This window comes from Cottoperca gobio, chromosome 13, assembly GCF_900634415.1.
Source record: "Cottoperca gobio chromosome 13, fCotGob3.1, whole genome shotgun sequence".
Lineage (NCBI taxonomy): Eukaryota > Metazoa > Chordata > Actinopteri > Perciformes > Bovichtidae > Cottoperca > Cottoperca gobio.
Genome location: NC_041367.1, coordinates 7,449,303 through 7,472,948, shown reverse-complemented (window position 1 = coordinate 7,472,948; position 23,646 = coordinate 7,449,303). Strand labels below are relative to the sequence as shown.

The 23,646-nt window shown below is 39.7% G+C and overlaps 1 protein-coding gene across 3 annotated transcripts in view; it reads left to right on the top strand.

Annotated features, from left to right (window-relative positions):
• The first annotated feature begins 504 nt into the window (after positions 1-504).
• Positions 505-23,646, top strand: part of arap1 (ArfGAP with RhoGAP domain, ankyrin repeat and PH domain 1) — a 42,598-nt gene continuing 19,456 nt past the window's right edge. For 2 of the 3 annotated variants that reach the window (XM_029445758.1, XM_029445757.1), the window contains exons 1-13: positions 505-618; positions 9,653-10,773; positions 14,755-14,903; positions 15,900-15,988; positions 16,076-16,158; positions 16,692-16,844; positions 17,255-17,324; positions 17,781-17,901; positions 18,027-18,211; positions 18,588-18,694; positions 19,767-19,966; positions 20,455-20,540; positions 20,996-21,178. In XM_029445758.1, coding sequence (XP_029301618.1) covers positions 9,716-10,773; positions 14,755-14,903; positions 15,900-15,988; positions 16,076-16,158; positions 16,692-16,844; positions 17,255-17,324; positions 17,781-17,901; positions 18,027-18,211; positions 18,588-18,694; positions 19,767-19,966; positions 20,455-20,540; positions 20,996-21,178 — 2,484 coding nt within the window. In that variant the 5' untranslated portion in view covers positions 505-618; positions 9,653-9,715. Of the gene's footprint in view, positions 619-9,652; positions 10,774-11,406; positions 11,883-14,754; positions 14,904-15,899; positions 15,989-16,075; positions 16,159-16,691; positions 16,845-17,254; positions 17,325-17,780; positions 17,902-18,026; positions 18,212-18,587; positions 18,695-19,766; positions 19,967-20,454; positions 20,541-20,995; positions 21,179-23,646 lie in introns of those variants that run through there. The other variant, XM_029445759.1, reaches the window with a different exon arrangement.

Here is a 23,646-nt window from a genome sequence, read left to right as displayed (position 1 = left end):
TATTACAGTCGTTTTCACCGTATACAACTCAAATACACATTGTTTTCCTCTTAGTTCATACTGACTCCCTCTACTTTGGAAGCATGTTATTTTTTATGCTTCTTAAAACATTCATTGTGTAGTTTTAAAGTCCACCTAATCCCTAAACTTGAGAGGATTTGAGTTTACAAATGCTATGTTTATTAAAATGAAGTGAGTGATAAACAATTGAGATACTATATAGTTAAAGGGCATTAAACATGAAAACAGAATAGGCTGTCCAGTCTTTTTCAGTGGTCACATGACGGCCGTACGGAAGTTTTTGCAATTTTGCTGCATCAAAAAAGCCAGAGGAATACCGGAAATACATATGTACTGGCCTTCAAAATAAAACATTTCATCATTGAACATCAGTGTGTGTATTTATTTTGAAATGCAAAGCCGGAAATGGTTTCCTCCCTGTATTTATCTTAACACTTGCTGTCTGTGAGTAGTTGCTGCCACTGCTGCTTTTTATCAGTGTGAAAAAAAATGTTATCCGCTATTTGGCGTCGCAGTTGTGGCCGCTAATTTCACCTCAAAAACAAAACGCCAGTATGTCCCAGTGGAGTTGAACACTTGGAAATACTAAATTAAAAGGTAAGTGAATGACCGGAATTCACAACTTTGGTTAAAAAAAAAAAAAGAAACTTTCCCAGAACAGCTGATAAAAATAGACGCTAATTTAACAGCATAAAACCCCCACATAGGCTACACTGGAGTTGCTCAAACAAAGTGTTGTGACACTGACTGTGTATTACTTTTTGTCAACTACTTTCCAATTAATGAAGTATTCAATTGGTTAACTTGTTGATGTTGTTTGGTTGTTTTTCTCAGCTGCCACACGCTGCTCTATTCTTTATGTGGTAAACACAGAGAGGAAATGGGACAGCCTACAACGGGCTTGTTTATCCCCAGTGGAATTCATTATTATTAAGCTGGGAGAATGCATGAATTGACTATTAAATCGCTGTTTTTAACTAAATTTATATAGTAATTTAGTCCCCATTTGTGGGGAAATCATATGCTTTCCCCCCACATTGTGATTTGTGAATCTGTTAGCAGGTGGACTTGTGACAGGTGGTTATCCAGCTACTAATTTAAAGTTTTTTTTTTTTTTTACACATACCACAGTAGATTCAGTAGATTACACAAACTCATTTAGCTACGCAACGTTTGTTTTTCAAACACTTGTTTCTGCTTTTTGCAGGGCTCCTGTATGTAGGATGTGTATGTTGTGATAAGATGTGAGCACAATATTTAAATATGCAATCAGATAAGTTATTAAGTTAAGTAGAACATGTGATAGTTTTTCATTTTCAGTGCTAATGTTTTCTGTGGTAAGTGCAGTCGTGTAGTAAAACCTTTTGCATGTGGGCTGAAAACCTTAGAATAAAGTAGAATTTGCATGACTTGCTCAGTAGACCCTTAAAACTGTTTTGTATTATAATTTGTGCACAGTTCAGAGTTCTCACTTCTGGACCATGATAATGATTTACTGATGTGGTTACACAGATGTTAGTCTGCCGGTACAAACAAATTGTTGCAGTGTAACTGTAATAGAGAAGTTAAGCACTTGCCAGGGCCTTGTAAATGCATTTAAAGAATGGATTTAATAACCTGTCTATAATTATTATTTTTTTAAAGCTAGCAATTCATCATTCAAAGTGCAGCACTGAACAGCCCACATAATGTTATTTTGGGAGACTAGCAAAAGTATCTTTCAAGCAGCATAATGGTCCTTCTGACCCTGTTTTGTCCTGGAGTGGAAACTGGTAATGAGTGAGCATGTGCCTCTCTGTTTGTGGCATAATGCAGTGTTACAGGATGTTGTTTATCAAGGCACAGCTATAAGTATCTCTCTTCCCCTCAACATGTCATTTTTTTTTTATGTCTACCCGTATAAGAGGCACGGTATGCAAAGTCTAGCCAATTCAAATTCACAATCTTGATTTCAGATGGATTGTACTGCCACAGAGGCTGAACGCTCTGAATTATTTATCGGCCATTGACGTCAAGTTGCAGCTGAAAGTAGTTTATCTGACTGTCCCTGTTTCTGTCTTTCTTCATCCCTCTTGTGTCTACCACTTTTCTGTCTTTTCTCTCTCTCTCTCTGCTTCCTTCTCCATCTGTCTCATACTCTCACATGATTACTCGCTGCTGAATCACTCCATAATGAGGTGAGAGGAGGATTATCTCACAAGTTCAGAGGAGCTGCCTGGCTGTACAATAACACGGGCTAAATGAAAAGCCCAGTTGTGCAAGAAGTGATAAGTGGAGGCTGTGACTATAAATGAGATTGAATTCAGCTTCAAGACTATACATTTTCACAAGAGAAGAGATGACGAACTTTCCTGATGAGTTTGTACATTGTGTGAGATTGAGATTAGTTTGACATGGAGGAACAAAGAAACAGAGTTGTTTCTGAAAGTGGAACATTTCTTTAACCTTTTCCACCCATTTGTGAGTGCATGTACATAACTGTTGTGAGTCATACACTCAGTTTGGTACACCTAGCTAAAACTAATGCAGTCTAATACAACAGTCCTGTAATAAATGAAGGATATGTTTTCCAGTTTTTGTTGAAAGTTTGTGCTGCTGGTGAATAATTGACGTTGTAGACTAAGTATTCAAAACACCTCTCGGTGTAATTCATCGAATTCTTTGTACATTTATTTTAATAATTTCCAACATTTAGGATTAGAGTCGGCTCAAATCTATGCTGATATGCTGTCAGAAAGTTCAACGTTTGGGTCAAGCTATAAGCAAAACTGGACTTCATGAAAAGGATTATGTGAATTGCCCATTGACTTAAAAGGAAATGAGCTAGAATACTAGCATCACAGTCATTATTAGCCTTTACATATGTTGCTGCAATGAGTTAGCAAATGAGAGAGTCCACCTATTCTGTTGTAAGTTTGTGGTTTGCACAGTTTGTTGTTGCGGTAATATTGTGTGCACAATGGGAGGAAAACATCATGACCCACAGAACTTCGTCCTCTTTAAAGTCAAAACATTGTTTTTTTGCCATACGGGGTCCAATTTACAGACTCACAGGTTCAATGAGGTCAGTGGTTTGAGGTGGGTTACCATGGGAAACATCCTCTTGTGAAATGTTGCACCCTGAACAGTTGGAGGCAAGTGTACACACACACACACACACACACACACACACACACACACACACACACACACACACACACACACACACACACACACACACACACACACACCAGCTTGTTCACTGGAGGACATTGTTCGGATGCATTTCTTTACTGGCAGCACTGAGTCACTATTCAGTTCTAATTGAAAGTGGGCTGAAAGCAGCAGTGTGTCTGGTGGTGGGTTTCTGAGTCATGTCCCCCGTGTGTGTTTATTTTAAGTTACCCTTATAAGGTCAACACCTCGATAGAAATCTGAGGGTCTGAGGAAAAATAGTCTATAGTGGCTTCCCAACTCCTTGTCCCCAGGAAGCTAACGGTGAAGTAAATGATAATTTCATAAATCTGGCGTGTACAGCAACACCAGTGCAAAAGAACTCACCGTGTACCAGCAGAAGTTAGCGTCTGACAAGTTGAACATTGTGAAAGTTGAATTTTTGATTTGCATTCATCAGGTGGCTTCAGATTACTGCTGATTTGCTCCGTGTCTGCTGGATGTGTAAAGAGGAGAGCCGGATTGATTCTGGATTTTTGAGACGGATGCAGTTGTGGATATCAGGGAGTTTCCATGTGTCGGCCAATATTAGTTTTTTTGTGTTTGTTTTTTAACATGAACTGATAACGTGTTTCTATAACCCTTTTTTGACGGGAATCCCCGAATTGTTTTTGCGTTCAAAGATGCAATAGATGTTTAGAAGATAGTAGTTAGAAGACTTTTTTTGCTTTTGACTTAGTCCTATCGTGACCAAGAAATGTACTGAGTGACATTTAACAGTTAAGAACTAAACTTCTTTGTGCTCTCTGGTTGACACGCTGTTTCTAAATGTCTCAAACATATGTTTGACATTTCTTGTCACTTATCGGCCAACATAAAAAGATACTGATGATGTTAAATGATAAGCATATTAGCTGATTTGACAGTCCAGACAATTTATCGGTCAATAGACAATTGTTTGTTCAGCCAGTAGCTAAAAGTTATGACTCAAATGTTGTTTTTTAGAATTTTGGATAGTAAAGATGATCCGTGTAAACTTTTCCCAACATAATTTAGTTATAATGTGAATTTAAAGTACTCTTGGGCCTTAGTCACACATCATGATATTGGTGCCAGCGTTTCAATCAAATAATATTTCTACATTTTGTTTTCATACATTGTTTAGATAAGCAGAACAGTGTTGTAACACTAATTTGTGAGAATGTCACGGAGAAGGAGGACGTTCTCTGTCCTTGTTTTACAATGGTATTTTTGTTGAAGTCAAAACAGAGGTTATGAATTGTCCACATTCGCAGTCTGTTGGTTTTTATTCTCCATCACGATGGCAGATAACCAAAACAAATGTCCTCTCACTTGACACTTGTGAGAAATGGGTTAAAGGAAATTGTAAGTTGAGTATTTCTACTACACAGTATAGGGTAGAACAGACAGCTGGCCACCAGTGTGTGATGTAGACAAACTAAAGTAGATTACATCACAGAATCATCATTCAGTGTTTAGCATTAATTAGACTAAATGATCCAGAATATCCACGTATAGCATTACACTGAATTCAATGTCATTCTCATACGTGAATGTCTCAGCACGCAGGGAATTTACCACATGACATTAGTGCAGTGTGGTCAGTGAGTTTGTAATACAGTAAGTGGGTAGGACATGAGGAAAAATGTTGCTATTACTGCATTTCACCATTGATTTTGCAATTCAACCAAGGTCGGGCACACAGTCAGTGTAACTTCCATTTACACCATAATGTATTTCTGCCATCTAAGAAGTCAGTATTTGTTTAAGTCGATATGTCCGTTTAGATCTAAATATTATGTTAATATTTATGAATTCCTGAGTGACTGATGATCTCTTTTTCACCTTAAAAAAGGAAATATAAAAATGGTTAAACTGTGATATAGCCAACCACTCGAATCACAGAGTTTTAGTGACAGTTAAAGGTGTACGCTGTCTGCTACATGCAGGTTACGTCAGAGATTAATACTGATGACCTTTTGTTATTCACAAATACACATTTTGTGCTTTGCCTCCAGTGGCATATTCTTTCTTTTATCCATGAATTACTTTAAACCTCCACAGCTGATACCTGCAGCAACCTCAGAAGTTAGGAAGTCAGGTATCATAATAATAATAATAATAATAATAATAATAATAATAATAATAATAATAATAATAACAATAACGTGTGAATGGGAGATTAAGTTTGTTAGGCCTTTTACATTGTTTTAGTAATCACTTAACGTACTCTCAGTTCAAGAAGTAGATAATGTAATACAGAACTGAGGACACTAAGCAGAGGTAAACCTGATGTCAGCCAACACTGATCAGTGCGAACAGAGAAGATGGAACATCCTGGCTAGCTGTTTTTGTCAAATTGAAAGGGGATATGACGCCTGAAACACAATTTCTGAGGCCCCTCGCCTCCTCGAGCTTTACACACACAATGTTGTTAGGTGAGCACTTGTTTTAGAGAGTGTGCTCAGATTCGACCACTGGGCCGTGCGCGTGCGCGTGCGCGTGCGTGTGCGTGTGCGTGTGCGTGTGCATGTGTGAGAGAGTGTGACCTTGCCTAGGCAACAGAATGCCCCATTGTGAAGGCAGCACAGAGACCCTGTTATTGGCAGCTTTCTGAGTGGGTGGGAGAGAGTGCAGAAAAAGGATGGAGAGAGGGGGAAATGAACAGAGAGGAAAATGCAGGTTGGAAACTAAAATAAAAGCTCAGGAAGTCAGCACTTGATGAACAGTTAAACTGACTATGAAGAATTTGCCAACCACCTACGTTTTTTCGTGAGTTCAGGGGAAAACTCTTCGTTGATTTCAGCAGTTAAAGGAACCCGTTAACATTTTTGAAAATATGCTTGTTTGTTGTTTTATCGACATCCAGATGGAAACAATCAATATCTTCATCTCTCTGCATTAAAGTGCAGCGATAGGTCCAGGTCATGTTTATTCTAGCGAAGCACCAACACAGGAAACGGGTCTATCACGAGTGAAGAAAGAGTCATTGCAACATCTCCAAAAATGTTGTATTTACATAACACATTTTAGGTAGCAAGTGAATCATTAGTAAAGAGTCAGCTGGGGTTTGTTCAATGTTAGGACAGCTGGCAATGTAAAACTGGTCATTCTGAGATGCAGAATTCCTAATCTAGGTGTTGGATCAACCAAAGGATGTGGGCCATGAAAGTGGGTCCTCTTGGAGACACCCATTATAAGAAATAATGTGACGTAGCCTATTTTTTATACTTCTATAGTCTTAGTTATGTAAAAGGAACTACATAAGTATTAGAAATATATCAGACATGTATTTAAAATATCTAGTTATATATGTGTTAGATTAGAATCTATTATAGATAAAAAAACATTTTAAAGTATTATTTGTTGTAGTGGGGAACTGGGGTTTTCTAGTATTTCATCATACCTGAGTTTACAGTACAAGTTACAATTCTTTTTTTATACGCATGACGGAGGACTGGCAAATAAATGTCCACCGAACGTGCTCGTTGATGCCTTTCATCTTAAATCTAGCGTCACCCGTGGAGTGCCCCAAGGATCTATTCTGGGACCCACTTTATTTTCACTGTACATGTTTCTGCTTGGAATTTTTAATCGGCAAATCGCAACATCTTATTTTGCTGTTGATGATTAACATGTAAACCACAAGTACTGAACAATATAAACGTACTGCATTCCTGTTTTATCAAATGTCAAAGACTGGATTGCAGCTAACTTCCTTCAATTTAATACCAATGAAACAGAGGTTTTGATCTTTGGACCATTTGGACTATTTATTGCTATTTATGTTGAATCCGTGGCAAGGAATCTTGGGCTAACATCTGATAGCCACTTTTCCTTTGAGCAGCTTACCAGATATGTCTCCAATATAAGACACAAGCTCAATTTTAAAAACAGAAACAAACACTCATGCAGCCATAAAACTTTATTTATGATCTACTAGGTCATACATTGTTTGGCTCCAGATTATATTAATGAACTTTAGCCCCTTACGTCCCAGGCAGGCTCCTAAAATCAAATCATCAGATTTATACCTTTTTAGTAGGAACAGCCTTCCCCCTCAGTGTGAGATCGACTACAGACTACACTGCAGCTTTTAAGTGCCTTCTTAAAACTCACTTTTACAAGATGGCCTACACTGGACAATGTTTTCTTTTATCCTTGTTCCTCTTTTATACATACGTGTGTATATGTGTGTGTATATGTGTGTGTATATATATATATATATATATATATATATATATATATATATATATATATATATATATATATATATATATATATATATATATATATATATATATATTTATTTTTTATTTGTATATATATATTTTATATATATATATATATTTATATTGTGCTTATTTTAGCATTTATAGTTGTACTTTCATATATTTTGCACTTATCTATTTTAAATCTAAGCGTTTGTTCTTTTCTTGGCATTGTTTGTGTATGTAATTCTGTATGTCATACATGGCTTACATGGGGTTCTGATTTTTTATTTTTCTGTAAATCTTTTGACTTGGAAAGCTTAAAAAGTGCTTTATACTGTAAATATCATTTATACTTTGCTACATAAATAAGTGGAATGGGATGCTAAAAAGGGCAAAACGCACTCAGCTGAAAACTTTATGGCCGTGTTTGTGTTGTCATATTATTAGTGCAGTATCTTTTGTGAATCAAACCATGACACGGGGCTGATAGCATGGTGCTATTAGCGGCTGCAATCCATGCTTTTTGAATTTGTCTGTCAGAAATGATCTGTGATGCTTTTATCTCATGATGCCTTGATTATCGCAGATGCCTCGTCACTTAACTTGATGAATAAACAATTGAGCGCTGCGGCTGCAGACTGTGCAGAACTCAGCTGCCTGGCTTTGAACCAGAGCTAAAGAGGCGGACCTGTGTGTTATTCAAACATGGCTGTATTCATTCGTTTTTCTCACACTCTATATAAGCATTTAACACTTGTGCATCTTGATGTTCTTCCTTAAAGACACCTACATCCAAACCCACTAACACACCAAACGCACAACGCTCATTAAGGCCTTTTCTGGACCAAAGTGTTAAAATGCTGAGGCCTGCTAGTTTTTTTGTGGACTCTTTGTGCGTGTTTAGTTGATGAGTAACTCCAATGACGGCAGAAGACCAATCAGACTGTAAGTTTGGGTGAAGAGTTCCTCAATTCAAAAATAGGAACTGCGTTTGATCGGAGAGCAAGATTGACCCTGTCCCCGTGCTCTGTGCTCTCTGCCCTGTTAGAGGAAACATTTGACAGGAAATTAAATGGCATCATCTCTACAGACTCACACATGGGTGAGTAGCATGTGTCGGACTGGATGTGGTGTGGTAGTGTGGTGCACTGTGTGCTCGCTCAGCCTCCCAGCCCTCACTTCTAGCTACCAAAGTGAGAATAGGAGTAAATTGATTTGAATGTTTACTATTGTGTGTAATCTGTTGCTCGTCAGGCAGCTGATGTGTCTGTGTTCATTCAAGTGAAAGAATATACTGAAATATATTCTGCTAATGAAAAGTTGCATTCGTAGTAACATTGATTGTTTCACATGACATCATACATAAAGATGTATCAGGCTGTTTCCAGTTGAATGTCGACAGTGCAGGTTCTTGTAATAAGTGGACGCTAAAGCAGATGCTAAGGGTAAACTAACTGCCAGTGCAGTTACGCCCTAGACTTTGGACTTATGGGAAGTTTGCTGGCACTGCTTTCTGTTTACTAATCAAGACATGGCACTGTGACAACCTAACACATCCTCATACCTGGACAGTTTGAACACTGTCATGATGCACATTATTCACATCCTTAGTCGTACATTAGAAAACCAAAACCTAGAGTGGACGACACATTAAGGGAGCGCAAATGGAAATAGATGGGAATACTTTGTGGTAAGCTGATCTTGAAACCACTTATTCAGCGTTCAAGTGTGAGTTTAAGAGATTTAGACACCTCTCTGGATCTTACTGTGGAGGCATTAACACAACTTCCTCTTTTACCGAGTTAATAGTCACCCACCCCGACGGCAATTTATCACACACAACTTGGACAATACATTCTATGAATATGGCCAACACTTGGATGTATAATTGTGTCATCTGGATCGTTAATCATCATCATTATTTGTATTTCAGGAAGTGACATTTATGTTTTGCACTTTTGCACCACAACTCATTTCCCAATACAGGATTTCTGAAAATAGCGTGGTATGTAGAATGTATTTTTCATCATCTGGTCTATAATCGGAGTAATGTGACACACAATAATACATTTTTTAGGAACTAAAACAAAGCTTAGTTTAACATCTGGAAAGAAATCTTTGTTTAGAGCTAATGCATGCTTTTGAATTGTTCTTCTTGAAAACCCTTTATTATACCAGTTGTTACCTTAAATGGATGCAGTGCTTTTTGTTAATACAGTTCATGTTTTTTTATTCTTTCACAGGTTTTGTAAGCCATGATCTGAGGTGTCTGCATTTTCTCTGTGGACGTAAACTTGCCCTCCCAAATGCTGCACTCACAACCATCCATCATGTCTCAGCCTGACTCCTTAGCGACTGTGTGGGACTGGTTATGTGTTCTTCGTTTGGAGCAGTATTCGGAGGCATTTCGGAGCGCCGGGCTAGCAACGTTACAACAATGTCGCAACCTCACACCAGATCAACTGGAGCAGATGGGCATCACCCTGCCTGGTCACCGGAGACGCATTCTGGCTAGCTTGAACAAAACACATGGTAACTGTGACACACAGTCTCACCTTGTGCAGTCTGAGAGAGACCAGAGATTGGAGGAAACGGGCCATGCCAAATTGTTAAAGAGAGAGAGACCTGTGCCTATCCCAGTGGAACATAAACCTGTCCTCATGGAAAGGGAGAAAAGCGATGGAGAGACATCGAGACCTACACCCAGGGAACGAGAGAAACCAGTCCCCAGGGAGCGACACGTTCCCAGGATGACAGAGGAAAGTGGAGAAGGAGGAGAGAAGAAGCCGGTTCCTGGACAAAGACACACAGCTAGAGGAGGAAATGAGGAACAGAGGGATGGAGGAGTAGATGGGGAGAGGCCTGTGCCTAAAGAAAGGACTAGGTTTCGCTCTAGTGCTCCAGTAGACTGTGACCCCAGCCTACTTGTCTCTTCAATTTATGACACCTCTTTACCCCCTGTCCCTCCACGAAGCACCCCCAACTGCCCTCCACAGTGCTTCACCTTTCCCTTGAGTCCCTCGCCTCCTGCTCGAACCCCTGCCTCCCCAAAACTGGACAGACATGCTGTTAAAGCCCCAGCTGTACAGAGCAGATCTTTGTCCCTTAGTTCTCCTCCACATACCCCCACACATGCACCCCTCCACCCTCCCAACTTCCCCTCTGCCAAAACTCGGCCTCAGTCATTAGCCATTCAGCCACCTGCTCATCATGATGGAGGAAGAAAAACTTCACCCGTTTCCCCCACTGCTTCCCAAAGCGATGGCATAAATGCTCCACCTCTCCCTCCAAAAGCAGGGACGGTGCTTAAAGGCCCTCCACCAATTCCATACCGGGCCCCTACTCAGTCTCAGAGAACTAGCAGGTAAGAGTATCATTTTTTATGGATATTTGTGCTGTATTGAAGGCAAAAAGACAAAGAATACAGTAAACATTAATTCATTCTTAAAGGATTGTACTGCCACCTATTGGACAAGAGGGAGGAATGCATCTCTTAAGCAGCATTTTGACAAAATGTTATCGGTGACATTCAAACACTTCCTGAATTTAAAATGAGACACTTCCTGAAACTGAAAGGCTGAAGCACATTGACTGACGGAGTGGAGCTAAAGCTCTGCGGCCTGTTAACTACGGAAATATGTGGACAAGACCGAGTGCACATCTGAATTGAGCCTATTTGTGAGGCTGCAGTGTGTTTTGTGTTTGCTCATACCACATGTGTGTGTGCTTTTTTCAAAGGCTTTGTCGTGACCTTGTCTTTAATATTATATTCCTACATTATGTATTGTATCTTGCTTTTTGCAGCGTTTAAATTATTTGCACAATTCCTATAGTTTTACTTCTTTGTGCACATTGCAATAATGTGGGTCTGTAAAAAGCACTTAGTGTTTAAGAGGCTGCACATTTTCCTTTTAAGAGCAGACCATTATTCTTCTACTAGATAGAGTTGTTTGTCTGTTTGTGTACTTCCTGGTGATAGCATACAAGATGTGTGCACTCTTCACCGGTAAGGGAAAATAAACTTAAGCCTTTCCTCAGGCTTTGGAGCACTTCCATTACGAGCAACATATGCTTGTTCTCAGTCTGTGTTTTAAAAGGAAACTCGCTGTAGAGAGAGGGAGGATGTTACAATGGAGAACAGCATAGAACGGTTAAAAGCTCTCCTCCTCATTAGTCTCTGTGAGTGACCCAGGGGAAAAGACAGAGTGAAAACTAAATACAGAAAGAGAAAGAAACAAAAGTGATTTGTTACCAGGAAGTACCTTCAGATTTTTTGCTTTTTCAAGCCCACACTGACGCTCTTTAGTTTCCTTGTTGTGTGCTTCATTGCCTCCTCCCATCTTCTGGTTTACTGGTCAATTCCTCCTCCTATTTTGCCTTTTCCTCCGGTGTGTGTGTGTATGTGTGTGTGTGTGTGTTTTATGATTGTTGTATCATCATGGAAGAGGACTCCTTTTGAACATGTCAGGACAGGTAACATTGAAACTAATCATATCTCTACATGTCTCTTGCCAGTCTGTACTTGTTTTTACATGCGCTCTCACCTTCTAATCCCCCTCCTCACTTTGTTTTGTGTTAGACTTTCAACAAGGAAGCTTTTCTTTGTTGCTGTGTTGTGATGTTTTCTGCTGGTACAGCTCTTTGACACACAGACTGTTATTCAAACAGATAAATAATGTACCTTGACTTGTCACAGCATGGAATAGCTTAGTGCTGTTCGTTAATGACAAACTGCTACATTGTGCTTGAATTTAAGATACTTTTTTCTTCAGGGAGGTCGTGCAGTAACACACATGTTAGCTTAAATTGCCTCTTATCTGTCAACAACACAACTTCAGGGTCCATTAGCTATTATTAGCTGATCCAGGGATAAAGTGTAGAAAGGTTCACATGCACACAGTGTGCAAGGATAAAGGAGCGGTCATTGTTTCTTCAGCTAACTGTCATCTAGTAGCTAACACAGGGCAGGTTAAATATAGCACGCAGCTAGCAGCCCCCACTCTCAGGACTCTTCCTCTGAGAAAAAGAAGGAACTGTTTTAACGGGTCAGTTTCCCGTCATTGTGTATCAAAGTTTATTATTAAACGGAGCTAAAGAAAAGAATAGTCTCGAGTTTAATTTAAAGTACTTCATGAATTAGTTTCTCATGCTGGAACCGAATGAACATGACAAAAAAACAATATAATGTGTCATTTTATAAAGTGAATGTAGGCTTTTTGACAGCGAATGCAGATATGGTATTGCCAACTTAAAGGCGCACTTAGAAATAAACGCTGTTGTGTTTTATTTTGTGTTAGACAGAGAATTTGACTGAACAGTTTTTGGAAGTTTTGACTTGAGCCGGCGGTCCATCAGCTAACTGCAGCATACAGTAACAATTAGAGTAGTTTTAATGTTTAAGTACATTAAACTGACAGTCAGGTACTGTACAGGGTTTGTTCGAGCTTGGGAACTTCCAAACAGAATGTGTTTGGAAACAAAGTGACATGTTCTTTATGTTTGGTCTCGAGCTGTTTGGTGTAATGTGTGACTAATATCTGATATGCCTAGTCAGGGTAAAAGATGATGCATTGTGACTGTAATGAGAAGGACGAATAAAGAGGAACTTTCACAATACTGGATGGATAGAAACCAGGCCTGTGTGCTCACTCTTGACTTTCCCATCAGCATGGAAATCGGATAGGCTGCTCCATATTGTATGAATTAATTTCATAATTTACTGTCTGACTAACCCTCCAATTAACAAAATAAAAATAAAGAAGTAACAATATGAAAAGTAAGCAAGAAAATCAGATAACAAAACAAGCATTAAATGCACTGTATTGTGTGGTTCTGTAACATTACTTACATACCTATGCATTTGTTAACATAATAGTGAAGTGTGACTTTGTATGAAGGGTATTGTGGATTATGAATGTGCCATTATTAATGGCCAAAATAGAGATATTTTAATAACCAAATAAGCATTTAGAACTAAGGCACTGTGCTTATGTGCATTGTATTCACATTCAAAACCACAAAACCTTAGTACGGTTGCTGTTTTTTACGGTTTACGCATCTGTCCATGCAAACGGAAGCAAACCTGAGCTGTTTCAATGTGTGTATGTATGTATGTATGTATGTATGTATCTATGTATGTATGTATGTGTGTGTGTGTGTGTGTGTGTGTGTGTGTGTGTGTATGTGTGTATGTATGTGTGGAGAACGCAGTCGTAATGTTATTACTTCAGCCGATGTTCCAACTGCATACGTATATCGTGCAATTGTAATAAGTAGGCCCAAGAGAAGGAGTTAAAATAGTTTTGTTCACAAGTGAGGGTAAAAATAGTGTGTGAGATCAACCCAGAATTTCTGGGTGAGGTACGTGTGAGAGACTTAGCCCGCTACCACCCTGAGAAAATGACTGGATGGATAGTTAAGTGTGCATTGTAAGTGACTCTATTGCACATATGGGAGCGCATTTCATGCGTGTCATGATTATAAGCAGTGTTATCACTTTCCTGAAATCTTGCTATTAGTGCTAAAATATATCAAAATGATATCAGGATATACCTAACAAACCATCGACTGTTTTTTACGGCTTTCATGGCGGGTTAACCCCTGAGCCACTGGGAATTATGAATAACATTAAACATTTCTGTATATACAGTAGAGATAGGAAATACCACAACATGACATATAGCGATAACCATGGTGATAATGGCGATAGAAATTGTCACGGTTATGTTTCCCCACGGTATATAGTCCAACGTGTGTGTGTGTGTGTGTGTGTGTGTGTGTGTGTGTGTGTGTGTGTGTGTGTGTGTGTGTGTGTGTGTGTGTGTGTGTGTGTGTGTGTGTGTGTGTGTGTGTGTGTGTGTGTGTGTGTGTGTGTGTGTGTGTGTGTGTGTGTGTGTGTGTGTGTGTGTGTGTGTGCAGCAAAGCCAGAGGTATGCTGTGTTTGGACACAGGAGCCCGCAGGGAGAGGCAGGTTCAGACTTGCTGCTTAAACCAGAATTGGAAAAACATTCAGACAGTCAGGAAGACGGCAGAGGGACGCTAGTTTGTCACAACTCTTGGATTATTTGAACCATTGAAGAAGACAGAGCAGCAGTCAATTATGTGGACTGAATCAGGTTACCAGAGTGATTCATTTTTTTCCTTTTCTTCATGCAGACCGTAGAGAGTTATAATTTCTGACCACCACCTCAGCGTAAGATTGTTGCCTGCGGGTTTGTTGTTGTTGTTGTTACAGAGGATGAATAGAATCAGCCGTCCGCATGAGACTTTCACCCAATCTCTGTGGCGACTCCTCTCCTGCTCACCAAACCTCTGTTGACCTTTCCTGTACCTCTTTATCCCCCAGCTCCTCTCCCACCAAGACCGTCGCTGATGACCAAACTCCACAGGTCCCACCTCGCATCAGGACACCACAAACTCTAGAAGACACGCATCAGTCCACTCAACCTGACACTCAGCTGGCTCTGCCTGCCAGGAGAGTCATCCAACCTCCCTGTGAGTCCAGCAAGTAGTATAATCAGCATATAATAATATAGAAATATATATATTTTGGGCATTTTATTATTAGATAGAGATCAGAGGTGTCGGAATACACAGTTGATGATAACCGTGATGTTTTGAGTGTAATTCATCAGCCAAAAAAGAGACCAAACGCACAGTAGACAAAGTGAAAGATGAATTTAAGTGGAAACTCTGAGCCACTGGGAATTATGAATTATATCAAGTCTACACTGCTTACTGCTGTATATACAGTGGAGATAAGGAACAATAGGATTTTATTCACTTTTCAGTATTTCACTCTACATAATGTGCTTTTAAATATATCTTTTTGCTTTTGACTACTTTTACTTGAGCACCAATATCTGTAGTTAAAAGGGTGAATATAGATCATTTTGACTCAAAAGTAGCTTCTGGAAATGTCATGTAAATAAACATATAGCCATGACATAGACCGTGCCTGTAAATACTAAGTAGTTCAACTAAAAGAGAGCCTTGATTATCTTACCGGAACAGTTTTTTAAAAGTTATTTCTCACCTGGAAGACAAATGCAAATTCCTTCTTGTGGTGCTGCTGATGTTGTCCATGCTGTCATGGACCTCTGCATTTGTTCAACCATTTGCATGAGTGCAAAGATGCCAGTGCATAATTGATACCGCCTCAGTAAGCGCAGTGTGTTGACATTATTGTTCTCTAATACAAATGGCCGGAAGGAATTTGACTTTGCTCAATATTTATTATTTAGTCGTTGAGCCTGAAAATCTAGTTCTTAAGAGAGAGAGACACAGAGCCCTGCAACACTGACACACTGGTACCTGGTGTAAGCCCAGTGTTCTTCCCATTCCTTTTAGTTTCTGTGTCCACAAACAGATTAACACAGTTTACACTCTAAGTGTGCATGTTCTTTTTGTAAACAAAACACTACTACCCCACTTCAAACAATCCGAACTATCCCTTTTAAGCAGTGCAACATCTTCTTCTACCTTCTGCAGGGTTGGATTCACTCAATGATACTTCTGATGAATACGAGGATCCAGACTTATTTTACCCCAGTGTTCATCGAATAAACGCACACGACAGGGTAAGTGAGAATATTTCCTTCTTTGACATTCTTCTTCCTCTCCTCCTCCTCCTGCACAATGTGAACGACAGCTGTCTCATCCAATAGGATATGTCCCTGCAAGTGCCCGGCCATGTAAAGGGACGGCAAAGTAATTTGTACAGTGACGATGAGCAGTTGGATGAAGATGAGTGAGTCATACATCAACACAAACAAACCATTGACACAAACCCAGAAACTCACAATTAGGCCGTACAGTAGATAAAGCCAAGAGTAATAATGAAAGTATTGCAAATGTACCCAAACAAATCTTTTACCATGTGTATCATTTTTTTAACAAACACCATTTCTGACCGTTTACTTGTTTGATTAAAAAACTGTTTTTGACCTCAGTTTGAACAGCAATGTCCCTTTATTCACTATCTGCATCTATCTCAGTTCTGTGCATCTAGTCAGTGTTGAAAACGAATGCCTTAATTACAAAATTTTTCATATTCATACCAATCATTGGTAGAGGCGAGTGTGCAAGAAGTTTATAAAACTCTAGATTGATAGTGAAGTCTATGACGAGCCAATGTGGCTACTTCTGGCGGTTATCTATTTACATGACTGATCTGACTGAAACTTTTAGAAATGAGTTTTTTGCCCTAATAGATTGAATCATTCGTGAAAGTTATAAGTTCAAGTGTGTTTGTTTGTGTGCTTACTTTCTGTGAATTCAAAGTCCTGGCACATGGCAGGATGAGGGCATCAGAAATCTGCAAGAAAGTGTCTGCCTTCCAAACAATGGCAGACTGGCCTCGGCCAGTAAGGACGACAGCTCTCATCTTACCACTGTCATCAAGATGGGCTGGCTGGACAAGAATCCACCTCAGGGGTAAGAATGACAGCGCACACGCACACACACAAGAGCTGAGGTGCTATTTAAAGTGCATCAACCAATACTCTACAAAGATATCTGCATTAGCATTATGACACTTTGAACATGCCGTCAATACAAATGACTGAAGTATGGTTTCACTGGTTATTTTTATACTTGAACATACAGCCAAGTTTTTGCATTACTTTTTACATTGTACAGTTGGTTTTATATGCTTTGCATGGAATATTAGGCCCACTATTAATAATAATGAAACAGTAATAAGAAATGTCATACTGAAACGTTTAAAAAATACTACCCAGTTTAACTATGCAAAACATCTGTCCTAGTTCCTCTTGTATTACAGTAAAAGAAGTTTGTACTTCACACATTTGAATATATGTTTCTATGTGTGTTCTCGTACACAGGGCCCTTTATTATCAGAGACGATGGGTAAAGCTGGATGTTGACTACCTGAGATACTTTGACAATGACAAGGTAACAGCAAAGATTGACAGCAAGTCCATCACATGATCACATCAGTCACTCTTACTGGGAACCTACATCGAAACGAGACGTGAACAACAAACAAGAGCTACTGAAGGGATGAAATTGTCTTCAAATGGGCTCAAGTGTATGCATGTATACATATTGAATAAATGAGTATACATACATTTTATTACCCCACCCTCTGTAGTGAGCAGTATGACTTAAGTGTGAAACTGTAAAGCTCATAACAACAATTACAGATAAGTTTACAACATAAAAGCAGCGACAGATCTGTGGGATTTAAACAGCTGCCTGTGTATGTAATACTTTACCAATGGAAGTATATTTTGAAGATTGAGTATTTTTCCGTGAGATGGTCAAGTGTCAAGCATTTCCTGCATTCTGTATGTTAGATTTGTCTCTGTTTAACAGAGTAGTTGTTGCTTTTTGTGTGTTGTGCTGTAGGAGGTGTATTCTAAGGGGATCATCTCTACTGCCTTCATCACTAATGTGACCAGTGTGGGAGAGCTGAAGTTTGAGGTCGTCACAAACAACCGAACATTTATCTTCAGGGGAGAAAGTGAAGGTCTGTCTGATTGTGTCTGGTCATCTGTATTTGTGTCTACATGCATTAAAAAAATAAATGTATCCTGGTTCATGCATATTTTACTAAACACGTTTATTTATACATGTGTTTGCATATCCATCCAGTCGAGAGAAACAACTGGGTGGCTGTACTGCAGGACTGCACCAGGGGGCGCCCTCTGCGCAGCACCATGAGCCCTTGCTCACCTTTGACCCCGGACTATCTGGGCAACCTGGAGCTCAGAGGGTTACGCTCCAAACTTTATACTGTTGTCACCTCAGATAAAGTCTTCCTCTACAAAAACATTGAGGTAAGGACCCTCTGTGTGTGACTGCAGAGATGAGCATGTACAAAACACATACCAGTAGTGTTGTCTTTATTTAGCAACATACTATATAGAACAAATCAGAGTCTTAAACTGCACCCAAAACAAGGCATCTATTGACTGTCAATTATGGATAAGCATTTTAATCAAAGACAAAACATTGTAAAAATTGTGTTTGGCTCACATGAGTTTTTTCATTTCTGTTTAGCTTTCTCTTCACATTTTTTAATTTCACAGTGTTCTACAAGTTTATCAAATCTGACATCAACTTACTTCATACTCTAAATGTGTACGTAAACTAGCAGAGTGAAATCCCCCCAGAAATAAAAAGATAAGAATTCTTGTTCTTCTTTTCTTCCAGGACTATCGTATAGGAGTGGGTATCACATCCATTGAGATGAATGTAGGAAATGTTAAAGACACAGATCGTCGTGGCTTTGATCTCACCACACCTTACCGCATATTCAGGTAACGCATGTACACAAAAATGCAACATACAATGCAAGAGTTGGACTGCAAGTTTCTGCAACTTTAGTTGTTTGAGATGTGTGCGTACGTTTGTTTTATGGACTGAGACAAGTGTGTTGTTAGACAGATGAAAAGAAGAAGGACTCAGAGTCTGCGTCAAGCCACAAATCTGTCTGTGTGTGTGTGTTTGTATAGTTTCATCTACTCTCTGTCATGTGTATACACTAGAACTCTTGACCTTTTGTGTAGGAATCTTCTGTAAGTATCCTGTGCATACACATAACGTTATGTACTGTGAATAGACTCATCTCCTCAATAGATTTATGTTAATCCAAAAGGATTTGAGTGCTAAAATAATAATACTTTCTTGTAGTTGAGGCTGAGTTGGGTTTGGTGCCAGGATACTTCGGGTAAATTAGATCATGTTGTTTTACTGAGAACTCCCACCGTCCAGCTATCCTCACAGTCCTCAGCTGGACATCTTTGGAGAATGTGAAAAGCCCTTTGTGTTTGTGTGTGTGTGTGTGTGTGTGTGTGTGTGAAGAAGAGTGAGGGGGGAATGTGTGTGCACAAGTGTTTTGTGTTGGTGTGTGTGGTCTTTTGGCTGAGGCTCAGGGCTCAGCTTGACAGGATGGGGAAATCTGAAAAGGCTTGTGTATTTGTATAAGAGTTGGATTGTGAGTCTGTGTGTGTCTTGGTCTAAGTGTGTATTTTTGCAACTTAAGTCGTTTGAGAAGTGTGTGTACGTGTGTTTTAAGGACGGAGACAAATGTGCTGTTAGACAGACAGATTTGTGGCTTGACGCAGACTCGCATGTCTGAGTCCTTCCTCTTTTCATCTGTGTGTGTGTGTGTGTGTGTTTTTCTTTTATAGTTTCCAGTCTTTGACTCAAGTATATTTAGCAAAACAAGAGCAGAGTAAGAGTCAGTACTCAGAGGGTTCATGAGCATAAGGATACACTCACACTCACACCGGGCAAACAGAGGCTTTCTCCTTCTTATCGCTCGGTAGTTGTTATCGACACCATCATGTCGGCATTAACACTCGGCCGTGTGTTTGTCTCTCTCCGCAGTTTCGTCGCAGAGTCAGAGCAGCTGCGAGACCAGTGGGTTGACGCCATGCGAAATGCGATAGGTGAGGCGCTGTCGAATAGCGAGGTGGCAGACCGGATCTGGGCGGAGCCAAGCAACAGTATCTGTGCCGACTGTGAGGCTCCCAAGCCGGAATGGGCTGCCATCAACTTGTGTGTGGTGGTCTGCAAACGATGCGCAGGTTTGTGTGTTCATGTTTCTCTGTTTGTTCATTTGCCAATGTGAATATTTTATCAATATTTAATCGACTATCTTCATTTTCATACATGTCTTCAAAATATTTGTTTTGCTGCGTGTTACAATTACATGACAAACATCAATCAGCCTGTTGTAAAAACTCTTATTAGGGTCGTTGCAGTATAATTTCACAGTACTGTTACACGTTCTTGTGTGTGTGTGTGTGTGTGTGTGTGTGTGTGTTTGTGTTTATTATGTTTAATTTAAATGCTTTAATGTATGATTTAGACAAAAGTATTGAAAGATGACAAAAAGACAATGGTTATTATATTTGAATCTAAACTCTCAACATGCACAACTCTAGTACCTCCAGACCCTACTGTATATCTGACGTGACACTGATATGATCCACATGATGAGACTGTGTGTGTGTGTGTGTGTGTGTGTGTGTGTGTGTGTGTGTGTGTGTGTGTGTGTGTGTGTGTCTTCTAGGAGAGCACAGAGGACTGGGTCCTAGCATCTCAAAGGTTCGTAGTCTGAAGATGGACAGGAAAGTTTGGACAGAGGAGCTTATACAGGTACACACGCACACACACACACACACACACACACACACACACACACACACACACACACACACACAAGTTGTTGTTGGTTTTTCAATCTTAAGCAAAACATTCTAAGATGTCTCTGCAGGGACATGAACTACTTATTGACGGCCAGTTAATTTAGCTGCTTAAACCCAAATAGAGCTGCAGATTACTTTATACTGAGGTAGCAGTTTATTATGTACACTTATATAACATAATACAGTCTAACATAATAGCCCTGCAGTTAATCCTTGTGAAGCTTAGAATGTGAAATTGTGTTTTATATGTTTGGATTCAACTCTGTGGTCATTTCTATATTGATTTACACACATAAGGGTCACACCTAACTAATAAACTGCACAGTGCATCTTGACCTCTACACACATGCTTCGTACTCTTTGTTAATGTGGGAATGCTTCTCCTCAACCCTACCTGTGATGCAGGTGTTCCTGTTACTGGGCAACGAGCGGGTAAACAGTTTCTGGGCAGCTAATGTCCCGCCAAGTGAAGCTTTGACTTCCAGTAGCTGCAGCGAAGACAGACGGCGTTTTATCACCCATAAATACCGGCAGGGTAAATACAGGAAGTACCACCCTCTGTACGGAAACCAGAAAGAGCTCAACAACGTAAGTTTAAAATCAGTGCTTTAATATGTTTTGTTTCGATTGTTCCCCTCATGTTTGGATTTCAATATACACACTATTTTCTGTGGTTATAGATATTTAATAAACAAAACTACATTGCACAGTCGGTCAGAGTTAGTCAACAGACCTTGAGGGAGAGAGGCTTCACTGTGACTAATGGAGGTGGGGGACAAATCGACTCATGTAGGAATTGAGATTCTTATCTTCTTTTAAATTCTGAATCCAACTTCCAAAACATTTTTTGTCTACAAAAGAACCTAGATATTGCTTCTAATGGACAGTAATCCTACCCACATTTTACTCTGTTTTCATGCCATCACATTTCCTACACCGCCTTTATAAGCGCAGAGCGGACCGGAGTAAATTACTACGGTAAATCAAGAATTTATTTTAAATGAATTGTTTTGAATCGATAATCTATTTTGAATCAAATCGTGAATCATTCACACCCCTAACTTCTAACTCCAACACCCATCATTTATTCGCTTTCTGACACCCGGCTGAATGTCGACTCACTGTACAGTGCCTCCTTTAAGACTTTGTTCCAGGGTTGCAGGCTGAGTTGTGACTAGATTTTGCACTTGCATATACACGCACACGCACAAGCAACACCATACACTGTGCATCTGCGTGCTTACTACTCAGACCATGACTAAGACTCCAAGAATAAAGAAGAATCCAGACCGTTCTTAAACTAATCTGTTGGATACATTGACTGACAGACAGAGAGACAACAAAACAGGCTTTTCCTGTGAAACCAGTTCAAAAGAACGTAAACAGTAAGTAAGTCCCTTGATTTAAAAATACTTCTAGGGTTTAATATTGCACTAAAGGAGAGCATATATTCTTCTTAAGCAAATGCGCAAGCTCATCTTAAAAGTCCAAAATAGCAAGTGTGTTGTCTCCCATTTCTCCAGTCAGTGACGTTCAACTAGCCAGACTCCACTTAACCCTTTCAGTGCTTGACTTTTTTCTCAATCACCAGCTAGCTGATTCACGCAAGCTACATGGGTCACTTCACCTCACAACGGGGCATTCAAGGGACTGAATTGAACTCGCTGCAGTTGAAATAAAATGCAGGTTCTTGGATTGCAAAAGCTGGCTGAATCCCAGATTTAAGTCTTACATTTCAAGCACAGTCAATTGCACTAATATTTATAACTGACATTCAGAGTGAAGCTAGATTACTGTAGAGTAATCAGAGTTCCCGGGCTTGTTTCTGAGTCACCAGTGTTTGCGAAACATTTAAGCACATACTTGTGGTATAAGAGATTCAGCAGTGGCCTCGATGTAGGGGAGAGATTACAATGTCAAATCAGGAATTACAGTGCGTGTTGACAAACGCTGTCAGGATGGTCTAGCAGTGTATGTGTCCTTGTTAATAGGGGAACTCATAAAACACAGACCTCTGCCCCGTCAACATGAACAAGTTGGTCAGTAAAAGTCAGAAATAAGACACTTGGGAACTGTTTCCAAATGGCTAGTGTCGGGGGTTTTATATTGTGCTCTTGCTGTGCTCCACTGTGTGTCGTAAATGTATTAGTGTGTCAGACCCTGCTGGTTCACTCATTAGCTGCTTACCCCACTTACCGCAAACAATGTGGACTGCTCACAGACTCACTGAGTGTGTGAGTGAGTCACATTTTGCACCTGACTGAGTTCTATATTTCCTCTCTCAAGCGCGTGTGTGTGTGTGTGTGACTGTGTAAAGATAAAGAGATAAAGGAAGTTTTCTTATTTTCACACACGCATACCACCAATCATTGCTTTTCTTTGGGTTTCAAAGCGTTGTGTTCAGCTACTAGTCCTCCCTCCTCCATGATGGCTATTTCTATTTCTTTTTCCTGTTTCTTTCTCTCTGAGTCTCTTGACAACGTGTTCAGTTTTCTGTCTAACTGGATGCATAACTGCCTCTCGTTTCAAACAGATGCTCAACAGGTTTTTTAAATTCAAATATTTTCCGTTCCTCAGCTCTACGTTGCTACTCTTTCCACAACGGTGTGTCTTAATAAATAATAGACTCTGCAATGTGTTTGTGTTAGCTATGTAGTTATGTGAAAAGGCATTGCCAATAAGGCAGTCTGTGGGTGTCTGGCTCACATTCAGGTTTTTTTTATCAAGTCCTGACTCTTTACCTCCACTTTTCTGTTTCCTTTCTTCCTTTTTGTTTCTGAATGTGACATCATTACTCACTGCTTTAGCTGGAATGTGCTGTAACTCCGCCTCTTTCTCTCTTCCCCTCCTCATTGTTTGGCTGTGACTGCAGAAGAAAGTTGATCTCTTCAACTCCAGGCTCTTTTTCTAAACTTTTCTGCCAGATCAAAGCATCAAAATAGGTTGTTTTTCTTTGCCTTTTGCAACTTTGTGCGCGTGTAGACTGACATTCAAACAGAGGAGTGATTGAAAGGAACTGAAAACTACAGGTAAGGTTGTGTGTGTGCTTGTGAGTG